The sequence below is a fragment of the Martes martes genome (assembly GCF_963455335.1).
Source record: "Martes martes genome assembly, chromosome: 2".
Taxonomy (NCBI): Eukaryota; Metazoa; Chordata; class Mammalia; order Carnivora; family Mustelidae; genus Martes; species Martes martes.
Window position 1 is genome coordinate 142,329,879 of NC_137889.1, and position 17,403 is coordinate 142,347,281.

The following is a 17,403-nucleotide window of genomic DNA, read 5'->3' on the forward strand; positions in this document are numbered from 1 at the left end:
TGTTTTGGGGAAGGACAGGAGGACCTCCGGTGAAGATAACATATGGGATTTTTATTTACCCAAGTGTTCAAATGAATTCATTTTAATTCCACGAACACTGGCTATACTCTCCCTCTATGAGGCGCGGGACTGGAGTGCCTGCCGCTTGTCCTGGGGCCTCACTCAGTCCTGGCTGGGGAGGACTGGTTACAGCCAACTGCATGAGTGCAGGAAAATGGCTTCTGTCACGTTAACGGCTCTGGGAATATTTACGATTACATGTATCCTGAGCTATGTTCAACTTGTCAGGGCTATAAATAGAAAATCTCATTCTCTTTAGTCCTTAAGCTAAACCTAATAGATCTTTCTGGGGAGCCCGGACGGCTCAGTCATTAAGTGTCTGCCTTTGGCTCAAGACATGATCCCCCGGGTCCTGAGATCAAGTCCCGTGTCGGGCTCCCTGCTCAGCGGAGAGCCTGCTTTTCCCTTTGCCTGCCGTTCCCCTTGCTTGTGCTCTCTCTTTCTCCGTGTCTCTCAAATAAACAAATTTAAAAAATAGATCTTTATATTAAAAATTAGTAATTTTAATGAAAAATTTGTTTTTTCTTTCACATTCCATTAACTCACGCACTTATTAATAGCTCAGTGTCCCCTAAACCTTAAACATTATATTCTGACGAATCAGATGTTTTGAATACCAGTATAAATGTAAAATTTCTGATTTTCTAAATCACATAATAAAGACAACTTAAAAATTTAACGAGCAGGATCTTAGGGCTCTCACTCAAACCTGCACATTCAACAGGTTCAATTTGGGGTGGGGACCATTTCAAACATCTTAAAAAATGTCACGCGTAAAGCAGCTGCTGACTAGAAAGCATAATCCCACTGGTACAAACACAACGGATGGAAAGAAAGTTGTTTGTACCATCTAATCAAGAGAATTAAGATGGCCTTTTCAGGCCGGGTTAGGAGGCCCCAGCAAGGGCTAAAGAGGGTCTGGGGAGTTAGAGACAGAGTTCGGGGCCCAGGGAGGCACGGGCCCCATGGGGTTTCCAGGTCAGGCCAGCAGAGGCTAGAGGAGCTCCTCCTTCTGGCCAGAATTTGTTGCTGAATTAATGACGCTTTCTAGGCAACTTCCTTCAGCTGAGATTTAACTCCCCATGGTAATTTCCACACCGCACACCTGCTGCCTTTCCCCAAAGTGACAGCACGGCACCCCAGGACTCCGATTTTGTTTCCGCAGGTGGAAGTCATGCCGTGACATCCTGTGCCAGGACTTAGTGTGCACACATGTGAGGGCATCACGTGGGCCGGAGCGCATCTCTGTGCCTCTTCGTGTTCCCCATGTGCTTCCAGGCGCATGCCCGCCCTTTGCTGCTACGCAGGGTCTGGGCAGACGTGTGGGGGAATGTGAGACTCCTTGTTGCCACTTAAATACGTGCCCACTTCTCCCTTCTCCCCAGGCCTCCTCTTCGGAGGACATGGGCAGATGGATTGGGATTTTGCTGGCCGAGACGGGGTCCTCCACAGACCCCGGGGCCCTGCACTATGACTACATCGACGTGGAGACGTCTGCAAATGTCATCCAGACGGCCAAACAGACCTTCTGGTAAGATCTTCTCTTCTTTCCCTAATTGTTACTTTTTGCATGCATAGACTTGGGGAAGAAACCCACTAAAGACTGTCGCTTTTGTGTAATATTGATCCAGACTCCGCTGAAATATTTGTCATTTCCTCCCTCCGTGTTTTCTATCGGAGCAGGGGTGGCGAGCTTTTTCTGTGAGGTGCGAGACAGTAAGTATCTTTGGCTTCAGGGGCCAAATGTTTCCTGTTGAAACTACCCGCTCTGCCATCACAGCCACAGACTGTGGGTAAGGGAACCGATGTGCTGTGTTCCCATAAAACTTTATTTGCGGAAACACTCAGCGGACAGGACGTGGCCCATGGCCTTAGTTCGCTGACCCATGTACTAAGGGGAGAATTCTGTGCAACAAATGATTTACATTTGCTGTAAGGAGGGCTGAATTTTCAAGGTCATCAGTCATGTACTTTCAAAACTTAAGTTGTGGTTTTATTTTTTAAGAAGGCATGTATGTATGAAAACATTGTTCTGAACCATATTTCTGTAATGTAGCGGCAACGAAGCTAATCATAGCAGCAGTCCTCGAGGTTAGGTCCACGTACCCCGAGGGCATTTGAGATTCAGACAGCCCAGTAGGCCTAAACTGGTTTCGTGACAGTGCTGGTCGAAGGCCTGTGCCCTGGGGCTGAGAGGGGAGAGGTGCTGGACGAGGAGGGAATTCGGGCTCTGGTCCTGTGTGCTTTTTACTTAGTGGAAAGTCGGGACAAGGGATCTGTAACCTCTCAGTGCCTCCTGTCCTTTGTAGAGACCAGGCTTGGGAAGGCAGTATCTGAGGCAATGTGGGGAGCTTGCCCTGGTCTCGTGTCTCCAATCCCTGGACCCCTGCTTCTGCTTCCCTTGCTGGTAGAGTCTGCACTGGAGGCTGAGGACAGGTGGCTCGCAACAAAGCAGGTGATGGGGTCGTATCGTCCGCCTGTGATGGTGGACATAGCAGCTGCTGTGGGCAGACCCGCCGGTGCTCTGCGATGGGGAGACCCAGTGTCCATGCGACGCTGGCCTGTTCTCCAGGAGCTCCACCATCTAGTTTGAACACACGCGTGGTGCATGCAGCGAGTTCGCACAGTCTCCGTGTGTCTCTCAGGTGGTGCCATAAAAGGGACATTTAGGGCTTGGTGGAGACGCTCTGGGGCCAGTGGAGACAATGTGGGCTCCTAGGAGGGATCAGGCCCAGGCTACAGCCAACTCAGGTGAATAGCCTTGACCACATGAATTAATTTCTGCATACAACTCTTCCAGAAAATCTCCAGTGACCCTAGAGGTTTCCTAAAGTCCAGACGCCCCATTCTTATAGACTGTCCTTTGTGTCAAATCGGGGTGACAGTCAAGTACTGACTCTTCTGTTCTTATTTACTGTTTTTCCATAACCACACTCTGTCCCCTCAGCCACGGATACGTGGGTTACAGCGAGCCCCCTGATCACTCAGCACATGCAGTAAACGAGCACATTTAATCCAGTGGCTCTTCAAGAAATGTAATATCCATAAACCGGGTCTTGCAAAATCTCTGCATCTAGAGCGACCTGAGAGAAAGGAGTTTGTGGTGCTTAACTGCTTCTTCGGAACTTGATTCACTCATGGAGCACAGAGCCTGTCGTTGTGCATGTGTGTCTCCAGCTGTGATTAGCCACTGGTAACCACACCGCAGAGCAGCCCGAGTAACAGCATTTCCCCTAAAAAGAAACTCCCCTAGAACAGTTCCCCTAGAACGAAACTCCGCCTCTGCCTTCCAGATGAGTAATCATCTAACCAAATGGGGGAAGGTCCCAGTTTTGAGAAAGGACGTAGATGGCAACATTGAAAAATTACTTATTAAAAATACATGCATAAGGAGTTTAGGGCTACAGGAATTTTGCTACCTCATTAAAACCTTTATAAATGTTAGTTTGCAATAAAGGTGATTTTCGTTTTTTTGGTGTTCTAGCTGAACACGTGCATACAACTGGAGAGAAGAGATTTAACAAGCAAATGATGTTCAAAATATGAAATATGGCAGCTTGCGAGTGTCATAAATGTCCTGGGATTAAATTAATTTTTGCTTTTATGCAAATTGGCAGCTGGTTAATGAAAGCTTTCAAGGTCATCGGGGGAGTGTCTGTGAGCTGGATCTGTCTGAAGGGGGAGGACAATGATATGTTTTGGGAAGAAGGCAGTAAGAGAAGAAACAGTCATTTAACTTCTCCCGGGAGAAGTGGTGTATTTAGGAATATCAATAATGGTAAATAGTTGGAAGTTATTTTCCCCAGGCCTAGCCTGTTTTTAAATGAGGTGCATAGATTATATGACACAAGGGAAACATTCTGGATTTTTTCCCTGAAACCGTTTTAAGTGATGCTCCATTGGAGACCCATGAGCTATTGCTAGTCATAGTGGGTGGGCGGGGTGGGGCACAGGGTCTGAAAGGCTGTGGATCAGTGTGGGCAGAGAGGGCAGCAGACAGACGGGGAGGCACCCGTCGACCGGAGTTGCCTTCTCACCGGAACCCCTTACAACGGGATTGACCTCGAGGGTGTTGTGCTGGGGGAACAAGACAGAGGCAAGGGGACATATTCTGTCTGATGCATTGCTGTGACCAGTCCACAGAGACGGGAGGCAGATATGGGCTCCTGCGGGGTGGGTGGAGAGGCGCTGGGGGTGGAGGGCGGGGCGGCCTCCCAGCCACAGCAACGCCCGTCCTGCCCCAGAACCATACACTTGGCCATGGTTAGACAGTAGACCTTACGTTGTCTTTTCACATAGTATCTGTACTTCCTTGGAGAGGCTTATGTCTTCAACAAGTGGCCTGGGCCCTCTTATGTCATTTCCACTATTATATGTGGCTAAAGCCTCTATGGCAAGAGGAGGGGGTCCCGGGCCGCAGACGGGGCTCCCAGGCTGCCTGGGGCCCAGATGTCTGTTTTGGGAGCACAGGTCCCTCTCTGAAAGGCCCAGGCCACTTCCAGCTGGACCGCCCATGTGTGGGACGTCGCTCCCTCCCATACCCCATTGACTCGCAGCACCCTGCTCGTGTCTGCTCCGAGGTCTGTCCGTCCCTGGTGGGCCCCGATCTGTACTGGTGTCCCAGCACCCAGCAAGCATGCAACAGTCCCCACCACCAGGGCTCTGGTTGTCCAGTCAGTGACTGCCATGCAGGGTCAGCTGTGCCTCTGCTGCCTAACACCCAAATCCCCTCTAATGAGACGTTTACGTTAGAAAAACTTAAATATGTATTTCAAAACAAAAAATCCTCTGTCGTGGCAGAAGACTGACGTGCTTAAATTTCTCTGTCTTTCCTTCTTGCTTATTCCTTGTCTACACATTTCCTTTTCCTATACATAATTATCTGTATTGTAGGTACAGAATAATGCTATAGGTTTTGTCTGTTATACATTGAAGAGCCTGCGTGAGGCGGGACTGCAGTGCCCGCCTTCGCCCAGTAGAGGGCGCACCTGCACGCGGAACCGCAGAGGGGGGGGGGTCCCCTGGACAGCTGGCTCCTGGGCTTCCCCAGGGAACCAGGGGCTGGCTTCCCCAGAGACCTCATTCCCTGTCCTGCCCTCATCAGTGTACTTTCGTCCCATTGTTATGCATCTGGTTATCCCAGAAATGTAAGATCCTGCGAAGGAACACAGTATCATTTTGGGGTTGGGGCCCCTGGGTGGCTTAGTGGGTTAAGCCTCCAACTCTTGATTGAAGCTCAGATCTTGATCTCTGGGTCGTGAGTTTGAGCCCCTCGTTGGGCTTCACACCCAGTATGGGGCTTAAAATAAAGCTTATATATATATATATATTGCAGACTATTGTAGTTTAGCTGTTTAGCTATTTTAGTTCAGAGGAAGTGCTCTCGGGGTCCTCTCTTCCCTAGGCACTCATATCACCCACTTCTAACAAACATAACTTTATGAGTCAGCCACTGGCACATCCATGGGTGCAGCAGGCCTTGACCAAGAGCCTCCTGATCCAACATGTGAGGTCCAGAACAAGCAGGAGGGACCACGGCTGTGCTGTGGGGGCTGATGTTCTGGGGGACGAGTTCATCACAGGACACATCAAGGGGTGATGAGCAACACACACATGGATGGGAAGCACAGCGACACCGAGGGGCAGGGGAGTGCTGCCTACTGTAGGGGCTCAGGTGGGGCTTTCCTGGGAAAGTGAGTCCCCGCCGGGGCGGGAAGAACCGTGGGGGGCTCGGGAGGAGAGCTGCTGGGCTGAGGGGACCGTGGAGTGACAGAGAAGCAGAGAGGTGGCGGGTGGCCACCTAGCCCCGCAGGCCACACGGTGCTCTGACTGCTCTGGGCGCACAGTGGACGCCAGTGCTGTGTGCGCAGAGAGTGACCACCCCAGCTGGCCTCCCAGAGATGTGCGCTGGCTGCTGGCCACCTCCCCAAAGTTCAGCGGTGGGAGGGCCGGTGGGAGGTGAGTGGCATTGAGGTGGGCGGCGGTGGTGCCACACGAACACGGGAACCAGAGCAATGCATGTGGACGGTACTGTAAAGAGCTGGGGGTCCATGAAGTTTCCCGAGAGACGTCAGATGGTCAGTCCCTCACTTTTGCCCACTGGCGTTGGCAGGCGGGAAAATGCTGGAGAGTAGCCACAGATGGCATGTGCCCCTCAGAGGGTGGGGCCAGTGCCCCAGCTGGCCAGTGGCCAGCTAGACACCCTCATTGCGCCCTGCAGACACCGAACGCATGGCATGTACTGAGCACGGTCCCGTGCCAAACGGTGTCTCATGTCCAGCATGCTCTACCACCGTCCTTGCCACCATCCTGCAGGGTGGCTGCTCTCGACGCTGTCCTCGGTACTCACTGGACACACCATGTCTGCTGGGGGTGCTGGTGCTTGCGTCCCCTGCCACCTCCGGCTGGGCCCTGAGCATCCAGCTGGACTCAGGGAAGATTCTGGATTGCTTGGGGGAGGGTCTAACCCCCTTCCTCTCCTGCAGTTTTATGAACAGGCGCGGCATCTCTGCCAACCCATACCTGGGGAGCACGGCCAACGGCTACGCACACCCCAGCGGCACGGCCCTGCATTACGACGACGTCCCGTGCATTAACGGCTCGGTGAGTGCATCCTCCTGGCAACAGTCCGGGCTCTGGTGCATTAGACGTGGGGCAGTGGGAGCACACCTATGCCTGGGGACCCCTGATTTCCAGCCCGGAACCCCAGAGCTTTCCGCCATGCTCTGGGGCAAGGATGAAAACTGTTTCCCCTCCCGCCTCTGCTGGTTTTTGACTAGCCATCCACCTGCATCTGCACAAGTAGGAAACCAGACCTCAGGACCCTGAGTGTCATTCAGGGTCCTCGTCATCACTTAAGTGTCTCTGCACGGCCCAGAATACCGAGTGAAGGCTAGCACGTTAGGGTCTGTAACCCAGATACATCACAAGAGAGTACAGTACAGGTTATCGCTCAGCAGTCAGTGCTTGGAGAAGAGCTCAGGGAACACCCATCACAAGGAAGTATTGCCACAGCCAAGGCCGCCCTAAATGCTCCCTGGGCCAGGCCCCGAGCCGTCTCCTGGGCCACCAGGCATGAGGCCCGCGGAGTCCGCAGACTCCTGGAGGGGCACTCAAGATATGAGCCTGCCATTGGTCCCCCAGGATTGGGTGGGCTTAGTCTGGGCATCTGTGTCAAGATCTAGTTCGAAAGTTTTCATAGGATGTATTGATTGTTGGTTTTTTTCAAGCTTGGAAAGTCTGTTAGATTTTTTTCTTGTTGTTTTGCTCACCCATTCTTTTCTCCATACTTCGGTGGCAGTCCCCAGTCGGCTCCCTGTTTTCCAGGGTCATAAAATCCACACCTGCCCGAGGCAGGAATGGGGAGACCCCAGCCTTCTTGAGGGAAGTGCAGGGGTCAGGCAAGGACTCCTGGATCTCAGAGATAGAAACAGACTGAAAAGAAGGTTTCTGTGGTCTAGGTCAGAGGTGGCCAGCCAGTCACCAGATGCCATGTGTCCTGTGTCCCGTGTCCCATCCTTTCTCCCTCCTTCCCGATTTTCTGCACGTCCCCCAGCACCCGGGCTCTGCACCTGGTCCAGCAGGGCTGAAGAGGGGGTGGGGGTGTAGCGCAGAGTGAGGGCCAGGCCTGGCAGGCTCACATGAAGATCAGGGGCCACGCTGAGACATGGGGGAGGGGTTGGAGCAGAGCCACTGCACAACCCCATCCTGCCTACAGGTCCCTGAGCTGGTTTCCTGTCTGAGACTGGGGTGGTCAGGGCTGGGGTGGGGAGTGAGTCCCGGCCCAATGAGAAAATGTGCACTCCTGACCCCCATCCCCACCTCCACCCTCACTCCCGGGATCTCCAGAGTTTGAGGTGCTCCTGCTGCCCACAGTGGCCCCAGCCCTCTTCCCCTGACTTAGGGATGGCTGCATGGTGACCTCTGTGAGAGCAGGATCCCGAGCAGTCTCTCTGCATCTTCCTGGACACAAGCCACGTCCAGGGTGGCCCCCGGCGATGCTGGCTCCCAACGGTTCTGGGTGCCTACAGCTCCCCTAAGCAGTGTTGCCCTCATTGTGGGCCCAGCCCCCAGACCCATTCCCACGGAGCGCTCTGCCGCTCTGGGCCCTCAGCCTCCGCGGCTGGACGGTAACACAAACCTGCCTCTGGCCCTGCCCGCCCCGGGCCCCCTTTGGGCCTCTTTCCCTAAAAGGGTTTTCTCCCTCCTTCCTTCCCTTCAACACGGAAGCTGTAGGGCGGGCTGAGCGCCCGGAAGAGCCCCAGGCCCACCCAAGCACCACCCCACCCACCGGCCCATGCACCTCGGCGTGGGTCCCACGGGTTCAGGCCAGCCCCCAGGAAGGAGCTTGCTTTAGGGTCCCCACAGCGCCCTCTGTCTCAGAGAGAAAGGCCCACCTTTCTGCAAATGCTCTGCATTCAGCAGTTGTGAGCCATTCCTTCTGCACGAGGATGGCAGACAACACAAGGTCCTGTGTGTGGTGTCGGCGGCTCACTGGCTTTAGTGACGGCTGTCCTGAAGCTCGGGCCTCTCCTTAAAGTCTGCTCCTCCACACTGGGCCCCAGTACCAGGCAGTCCTTTCCTGCTGGACTTTCTGAGCTGAACCCTGACCTTTCATCGATTTCTGTCACCCTGGCCCCCGTGACACCAGCCCCAGATGGAAGTCTCCAAAAGGATTTAACCCGAAACCTCTATGGAGCCTGTTCTTGAAGCGCCCCCTATAGCCCGATCCTCTGGTGTGTGGGGAGGGAATGGTCCTCCTAGAGCTTCGAAATGAGCCTGGACGAGCAGGTGCCGGTCACCCTCACGGGGCGCGTGGGCTGCTGTGTTTAGATGGTAGGAGTGTCCCCGCGTCACAGAAATAGACCCCTCAAAGTGGCTGCGAAGGGACAGAGTGCCCCTCCCTTGAGGTTTCAAGCTGTTCCTATTTCCGTAACAAAAGGCTGTGATTACAGTCTGGCAGAAGGAGCCGCTGCCAGAGGGGTACAAAAATAGGGTAAGATGAACACAACATAGGAATTAATATTTCTCTCTCCTTTTGGTAAATGCAAAGCAATTTACAAAGACCTTTAAAATGGAAAGGGCTTTAGCTGCAGTTGTAAGTTTAGGTTTCCATTTATGCTTTCATGTCCAGGCTCTGAAGCGGCCTGTAGCTATTTTAGTCCTTTGTAAAAAGGTTTTCTGCTAAGACGATGCCATTATATCCATTATATGCTGAAAGGTCCTCTTTTCTACGATGATTGCATTTCTTTCTTTTGACAGACTATGTTTTGGTCGCTGGGCTTCTTTGAGGCATAAGAGTGTGGCCCCTGGGGGCACAGTGACAGTCACCTGTGCCACCCAAGTCCCTGGGGCCTGCCCGATGGATGGGGAGGGTCAGGAGGGGCCTTTCTCCCCTGGGAGAGCCTGCAGCTTGGAGGCAGCTCCCTGTGCGGGTAGGAGCCCGGCCCTGCCTCAGTTTCCCCCGCCTCTTGAGAGTCCCGTGGGAACCACATGGGTCAGCAATTGTGAAGGACTTCAAACAACATCCAGGTGTAGTCACGACTATAAACGAAAGTGCTTCGCTGGGATCACAAGGTGCTTTCTGGAGGCGGCCAGAGCTCTGGGTTTCACCTACCCACCTCCCGCCCGGGGCTGGCAGGCCTCTCCTTATGTCCCATGGCTTCTGCTCTCCAGATTAGGACTTCCAAAATCTGGCTCTTCGAAGAAAGAAATGTCAAATCAGTTCTTTTTTTCCCCTTTATCTTAAAAAAACAGAATGACACAAAAATTTCCTAAGCCAGTTACCCTGGGAATGATTCAAGGGAAAAAGAAACCTTGGCTGAAACCTCGAAGCTGAAACGTTGTCTGCCTGCCTCTGCGTGTGTGTGTGTGTGTGTGTGTGTGTGTGTGCGTGTTCCATCAGTGGCCGTGTTTTACGGGGTACGTGCATGTGTTCTGGGGGTACACGTGTGTGCGTGTGCATTCCATTGCTGACCTGTTTTACGTGGTACGTGCATGTGTTCTGGGGGTACTAATAATATCTCAATGTACTAAAATCTCTGCCATGCTTTCCGTGACCGAGGGCACTAACGACGAAGCTGTGTGTTGCAGTGGGACCCCGAAGACGGCCCTCCTGCTTCCGGTGCCAGGGGCCTGGGAGAAGAGGTGCTCTATGATAACGCGGTCCTGTATGATAACTTGCCATCTCCGAAAATCTTTGCGCGCTACCCGCCTGCTGACAGAAAGGCTTCTAGGCCGCCTCCCGACAAACTGTCCTGTAACCATTACAAATACCCTCCCTCCTGCAGTCTGCCTCCCACTAACACCTCATCTCTGGGGAGGGCGTCTCTCGGGCTCAGCACTCAGGTACAGCATCTCCTTCCATCCTGTTCTAGAATTGTCTGAATCACGGTCCTCTGCGGGGGTGGTCACTGGCCCGTAGCAGATGAGACTCATCAAGGGTCAGGTGGGATTTTTGTCTCCACCAGAATGGAGTTTGCAAATGCAATCCCCGTGGGGCTGCCCAGGGGCGGATGGAGCTCCCCGAACTAGCTCGCGGCTGAAGAAGCCCAGTATTTCGTGGTCTAAATCTGGCTCTCTTATTGTTCCCGGAAAAGTCCCCTGTGAGTTTTGCGGTACGTTGACTAAAGCCAAAGATTTTAAACAAGGACAGGAACACTAAAACATTCCAGAAAATTCTTGCACCACAAGCTTTTTTATAAAGATTTCCATCACAGGTACACGAGGAATGCTGGACTCCAGGTAGTAATTGCTTCCGATCATTCCATGTTAAGCAGGATTTTCAGGGTACGACAGGGTTCTTCTGTAATGAGTCTGAAAGTGGGATGCCTAAAAACGAGTCGATGGTAATGAGAATTTTGGATTGTGATTGAATGATCAATGATGACCTTGGTGTTGAACTGCTGTTGGCACTGTACCCCATAGTTACGGCAAACAATGACGGCTCAGTGTAAATGTTCATTGCGTGTGTTCACGCGCTTTCCGCCCACGAACGTTGTGCGCTTTGCTCACGAGTCCAGGTGTCATGAGAATTCTCTGCAAACGTGAAACAGATGGGCACACTTTTTTTTTTTTTTTGAAGATTTTATTTATTTATTTGAGAGAGCTAGAGAGAGAGCACAAGTAGGCAGAGCAGCAGGCAGAGGGAGAAGGAGAAGCGGGCTTCCTGCTGAGTAGGGAGCCCGATGCGGAGCTCGATCCCAGGACCCTGGAATCATAACCTGAGCCAAAAGCAGAGGCTTAAACTACAGGCCCCTCTAGGGACACAGTTTAATTCACATTCTTTCCCCTCCATTTCTTGGGTAATTTTCAGAAACACCGAGTGCCTGATAGGGTCCTAACATCTCAGGTTTGCTAGCTCAAGGCAGCTCCCCGCAGCCTGTCGACTCCATCCAATCACAGCCTAGGATTTGTTTCTGATTTTTAACCAAGATTCACTCACTGAATATGCATCTATCTCCATACTTGCTTCTGTTAGGTAGAAATCGTGGGACGGAGTATGACACCTCGTGCTTGCATTGTCCCCAGATTAGTTTGGAATGGTCTGATACATTGTTTCTGTGTGTTGTGTTGATTCATCTTTACTATTTTCAGTGGGAACACATTTGTAAGTGGAATTATAGCACCTTTCATTTTCCTGTGCTCCTTTGGTCGTTCTCATAGGGCACCTATTGGTTAATGGAGACACCTTCCAATTACCAAGCACCCCCAGCGTGCCACAGGTTGTACCCCTGTCTGGTGTGTCCTCTGCCCCTTTTCAGGAATGCTGTGGACAGGATTCAGTATCTTTATTTATTTATTTTTTTTAATGAGCAAATGGAAGCTCAGAAAACTTTAACGACTTGCTCCAGTGTGTCCCAAATCCTAGAGCCAGAATCTGAAGGGAAGACATTCTTCCCAAAGTGAGTCCCACGGCAGCAGCACCCGTCAGCACCTGCGACCAAGCCCGATCGATGACACAGCTGGGGGACCCATGGCATTTGTCAGCCTGTAGCAAAAGGGCGAAAGTGCCATTGGTTGGGTCTTAAGAACCTGTGGCTACTTCAGACCCCGTTCATACTGGTTCCGTGTTCTCCCCTTGCCTCCACCCTCTGACCTGTCAGTGAAGCAGAAGGTGGTTTTCTGTCCCATGGGGACATTAGCCAACAGCATAGCCACTCAGGCTGAAATCTGGAGCTCAGCCAAGCCGCTCCCCTAAAGAGCATCCTTTGGAAAGAAAAGCCATCCATGTTTAGAAACCCAAGCTTTCACTAATCACAACCAAATGCTCTTGGATACCAACTGCCCGTCCAGTTTCTTGATGAGCATTCATGATCCCATAGAAATCTATGACTTTTATTGCATCCCACTGGGCAAGTCCGAGTCCCTCACCTGCCTTGGACCTCAGTTCCAGACCCCTCGGCCAGCGCAGGAAAACCACAGCAGCTCAGTATCTGGAAGCCAGACAGGTTTTCTACTCCTTTCTTGTTTCCTGTGTGTGGTGGGTTAAATGCAAGATTCAGGGACTGAGACAACTTACTGAAAAAGAAGAAAAGTTGTTTTTTCGGTTTTTTTTTTTTTGTTTTATGGTTTGTTTTTAAATTTTCTTACTGTTTATTTCAACAGTTGAAGGGTAAAAAGCCCCCAGTGGCCTCCAATGGAGTTATGGGAAAAGGGAAGATCCCGAGCAACCAGCAAAAAAAGGCGGATTCTGTAGCCGGTGTGAAGCGAACATCTTCAAGTAAGTTCAAGGTTCAGCTTCTCAGTGCAAGTTTCAGGTGTGGTTTACAGAGGTGGAGCCATAAGAGCCATCTTTCCTCCTCACCTGCACAGGTAGAGACGCCAGGTGTGGGGGTCAGCTGGAGACAGGGGACTGTCTTCATCGTCACCCTCCCTCCTTGCCAGATTGCAGGACGGTGCTGTTTCTCACCCAGCTCTTATGACCGTTGTGTAAAGGGGTTTCATCGTTTCAGGAGGAGGTGGTCATAGGTGCAAGGGGTCTGGGGATTCAGGTCAGGAGACCTTGGCATGAGCACCTGATCTACAAGTGACGTAGTGACTTCGGTCAAGCCATGTAGACACTCTAAGCTCAGGTCCCTATGTGGGAGGTGTAGACCAGTGGCCGCCGTGGTTTCTGGGACTGAAGGAATCCATATGCCGCACGGGCCTCCAGGCACCACAGCCCTGTAGGGGTCACTAAGGGACGCATGTTCCCACTTCGCCTTGTGGTTTGCGAGCTCATAGGAACAGTCTCCCTTCTCCCAGCCTTGTCCTCAGGTAGGTGTCATCCCCTGCCCCACCATGTGAGGCAGAAATCCTCTCTGAGACACCAAAGGGGCTCCCACTGCACCTCACAGCTGGCACGTGACAGAACCAGAGGGACGAGCAGGCGTCATGCTCCAAATCTGGGGGGTGGGGGCTGAGCCAAGAAGCAGCAGATACAAGTGAGGGACTCCCACAGAAGGATTCGTGGTAGTGACAACACTGTGGGTTTGCTTCAGCCCTGGGGGGTGGGCGCCCATCCCTTTGGCCAGCCGGGAGTGCTTACCCGAGTGAGGCATCCTTGCCGCCGGGGCCACACGGTCAGCTGGGCCATGGGCATCGAGCTGCTTGGGGCTCGCAGGAGAGGCCGAGCTGCAGGCTGTCAAAAGGGTCTCAAGCTCCTAAGGGGCTTGCAGGGAGGATGGGAGTCAGATGCCAGTGATGGGTTTGAGAGGATCGCTTGGGAAGTAAGTAGTGTCTACACTTTCAGAATCTGGCTCCGTGTGGCCAGGAGACCAGCGTCCATGTCCATGAAGACGAGGCCACCTGGCTGCAGGCAGGCACCCCTCCCTGACTTACTGACCCTCTGGGCCCCGTGATGGGCGTTCAGAGTTTGAGAGCACATGGGGATGGGGAGGCCGGCCTCTTCCTTCGCCATGTATGCGGACAAGCCTCGGACTTCTGCCCTGAGGGAACGTGTAGCCTGTCCGTCCGCCTGTCTACACTTCCCCTCGTCCTCACATCTGCATTTCAAGCACACAGCTCAGGAGCCAGTTTTATTGTGCTTATTTTGACCTTATCTTTCTGGCCAGTCTTGTTTCCCTGACGCAGTTGGGTCTCTTTATAGTCATTTAAAGTTTCCGTGCTGTGCACTTGGGGAGGGGGTAGCTGGCCCCCGAAATTCTGCAACGTGGAACCCGACCCTCATGGGATCTCCTCTCAACAGCTTTCCTCCCCGTGCCTGTGCTCGTTGCATTTCCGGTCTCCCTACGAGACCTTCTGTAGGGACTCTTTATTAACTTTGGTGACATCTAATGGTGACAAAAGAGAAAAATAATTGCGTTCTGTGTTTTTGCTGAATTCAGCCAGTTGCACTGTAGACCGGACAGGCTTTCCGGCATGGGGAACAAAGATGTGGCTGGTTACACCCCACTCCTACTTTAGAGCTGAGGCTCCGGGAGATACACTGTGGCCCAGGGTCATGGCCGCCTCCCTGGCCCCTGCCTCCGCTGGGGACTCTCACCCCATGCTCCTGCCCAGAAGTCGCTGCATGTCCTGTGGGGCTGCAGACACGCAGGCCAACAACAACATTGTGGTGGGGTGTGCTGTGGGGTGTGAAGCCTGGGGGGTGGTGATGCACAGGAGGCCCCCCGGGGGGGAATCAGGTGTGGGAGGCAAGCAGAAGGGCAGAAATCGGTGACCCTAAATCACGCCTGTGACATCGTCCTCGCCTCACGGGCTTTTTCCAGAGAGGGTCCTTCTAGCTTAATACTTATCAAAAGCCAGTGTGATTAGAGGAGAAGAGGTTGGGGTGGGGATTTTAAGGTGACATTAAGTACTAGGGTGACACTGGCCAACTCTCAGAAGGGTTTCCCGAAGACTGGTTTCCACCTCCTTCACTCACTCCTTTTATTTTTTTTTTTTAAGATTTTATTTTTATTTATCTGACAGAGATCACAAGTAGTCAGAAAGGCAGGCAGAGAGAGAGGAGGAAGCAGGCTCCCTGCTGAGCAGAGAGCCCCACCCGGGGCTCGATCCCGGGACCCTGGGATCATGACCTGAGCCGAAGGCAGAGGCTCAACCCACGGAGCCACCCAGGCGCCCCATCACTCCTTTTATTTAATGAGCCCTGGCATCCTGCCCATCTTGTGCTTGTCCCAAGTACTTCGTAAATATTAAGTGGACCCTCAAAATGGCCCTGAGAGTGGCCACTTCACAGATGGGGGAACTGAGGCACAGAGAGGCGAGGGGCCTCGCTGCGGGGCTCTAACCCAGCCGGTCAGGCCCAGACGCTGCTCTGCGTGGACTCCCCAGCTCTCCGTTCCTCATTCGCTCACTCAGCAGATGCCCGCGTGCTTGCTCCAGGCCGGGCACCAACCGAGGCCCCGGGGACAGAGCTGCCATCCAGTCGGCCAGAGCCAGACAGCGCAGGCACTGGGCTCAGGGGTGGCCGTCTTATGGAAACATTCTGGAAAATAACAGAAGTACGCAAACCCAAGAGGTGACCCTCGATGCTGATGGTGGGGTGCTCATCCCAGCCTTACGTCTCCTCCCATTCTTGCCTGCGCCGGGAAATGGGAACTACTCCCCGTTCTGCTCCGTCCAAACTGGCCTCGTTCTTTTTCTTACCGAACTAGCGATATAACCGGATGAGAGTTTCTTTCCCTGCGTTGGCCGATTTTAAACAGGCTTTATGATTCACCCTGTTAGGTGGTTAAACCTAGTTTTCTTAAAAAAAAAAACAAAAAAAACAAAAACAAAAAAACCCCTAGTTTTCTTTTGCTGCCTTTTCTCCCCCTAAGATGCTGACCAGTACAAATACGGCAAGAACCGGGTCGAAGCTGATGCCAAGCGGTTGCAGAGCAAAGAGGAGGAGCTGCTGAAGCGGAAGGAGACCCTGCGGAACCGGCTGGCCCAGCTCCGGAAAGAGAGGAGGGACCTGCGGGCTGCCATCGAAGTGAACGCTGGTACGGGGCAAGGGGCACGGTTCTGGGCGGCCTGGGCACCTCCCTGCATAGCGCCTCCTCTTCCTCCCATTCTGCCCACGGGCTCTCACCTTAGGAAGACCGCACCTCCCCGTGTGGTGCTGCCTGTCATTTGGAAGCCTCGTGGGTAAGCCTGGGGCCAGTGCTGCGGCAATGGGGTCAGGGGGAAGGGGACCTTGGGACAGGCTGGAGGAGGCCGGTGGTGCTGGGGGCTGTCGTAGCCTCAGGTGCTGGCCACAGAGATGCTCAGGAGTTTCATGTCATGTGTCTGATGAAGCAGCTGGTGGGGGGGTGGGGGGATGGTGGTTGTTGGCAAGAGGACAGTCCACAGGGACAGGTAAGATTCAGGAACCCAGTAAGAGGTCTCTAGGGACAGAAGGGGCCCACCATGCCCGAGAAGGGACAGTGTGTCTGAATTCTTGGAAGGGAGCAGGACGATAGGCCAGGTTAGCAGAGACACTCTCAAAGGGCAAGTCAGAGTAACAGCAGCTGTTGGAGAGTGGAGTCGGGCCCAGATGGGCGTCTCCAGCAGGAGCTGGGAATGAGGTTCCCGGTTCTGGGGATGGACCTGTTTAACGTAGTCACCTCAGCCTGAGACTGGCTCTTATCCTGGGCAAGACCCACTCTTCAGGCTTGGGCGAGGCAGGCCTCAGGGGCGCAAGGGATCCGGAAGGAGGCATTGGTGCACCTGTGCCTGAACAGTCCGTCGGCACTTCCGGACTTTGTGCCTCAGTGACCCTTATGACAGGAAGTGCTTTTGGAGTTTCGAGTCTGGAGGGTCGGGTACAGGCTGAGCAGGTGGGAGATAACCCCTAGGAGGGACGGGGGATGTGACATCCGGCCGCCTGTGGGGGGACCGAATGCCGAGTCAGAGACCCTGGGAGGAGCTTCAACAAGACAGAAGGAGGATTTCTTGCTTCTGCTATCCCAAGCCTGCAGGATAGGGAAGACGCAGAGAGGTTAGACCAGCTCCCACGCCGTGAGCATTAGAGGCCGGGGCTGCGCACAGAAGTCAGGAGACCCGCTGGCACCCATTATCCTGCACGTGCAGTGGATATGTGACCTGTCTCCTTGTGTCACTGACACACATTTCAACAAAAGCAATTCAGTTAGTGTGCGTGGAGCCTCGAGGGGCAAAGCTTTATTGTAGTCGCCCCCCCCGGGCAAGAGAGAGGACTCGGGAAGAACAGGCAGAACCAGCAGAACGGGGAAAATAGCCAGACTTTCCAAGTCCAAGGCGCCCCTGCAGGCCGTCCGTTGGAGCCCGTGTGTTCAGGTGAGCACACCGTGGCTCGGGCCTAGAGTTCTGTCTGGGCTCTCAGACTCGAGGGCTCCGGCTTCCAGGTTGGGTCTCCCAGCTGCAGGAGAGCAGAGTGGTTAGGAAGGGCCTCGGCTC

General features: G+C 53.3%; 1 protein-coding gene across 1 annotated transcript in view; it reads left to right on the plus strand.

Annotated features, from left to right (window-relative positions):
* AFAP1 (actin filament associated protein 1) overlaps positions 1-17,403 on the plus strand; it is a 134,437-nt gene that overhangs the window by 109,083 nt on the left and 7,951 nt on the right. The window contains exons 13-16 of the mRNA XM_080797616.1: positions 1,446-1,591; positions 6,546-6,663; positions 12,667-12,781; positions 15,825-15,989. Coding sequence (XP_080653742.1) covers positions 1,446-1,591; positions 6,546-6,663; positions 12,667-12,781; positions 15,825-15,989 — 544 coding nt within the window. The remainder of the gene's footprint in view (positions 1-1,445; positions 1,592-6,545; positions 6,664-12,666; positions 12,782-15,824; positions 15,990-17,403) is intronic.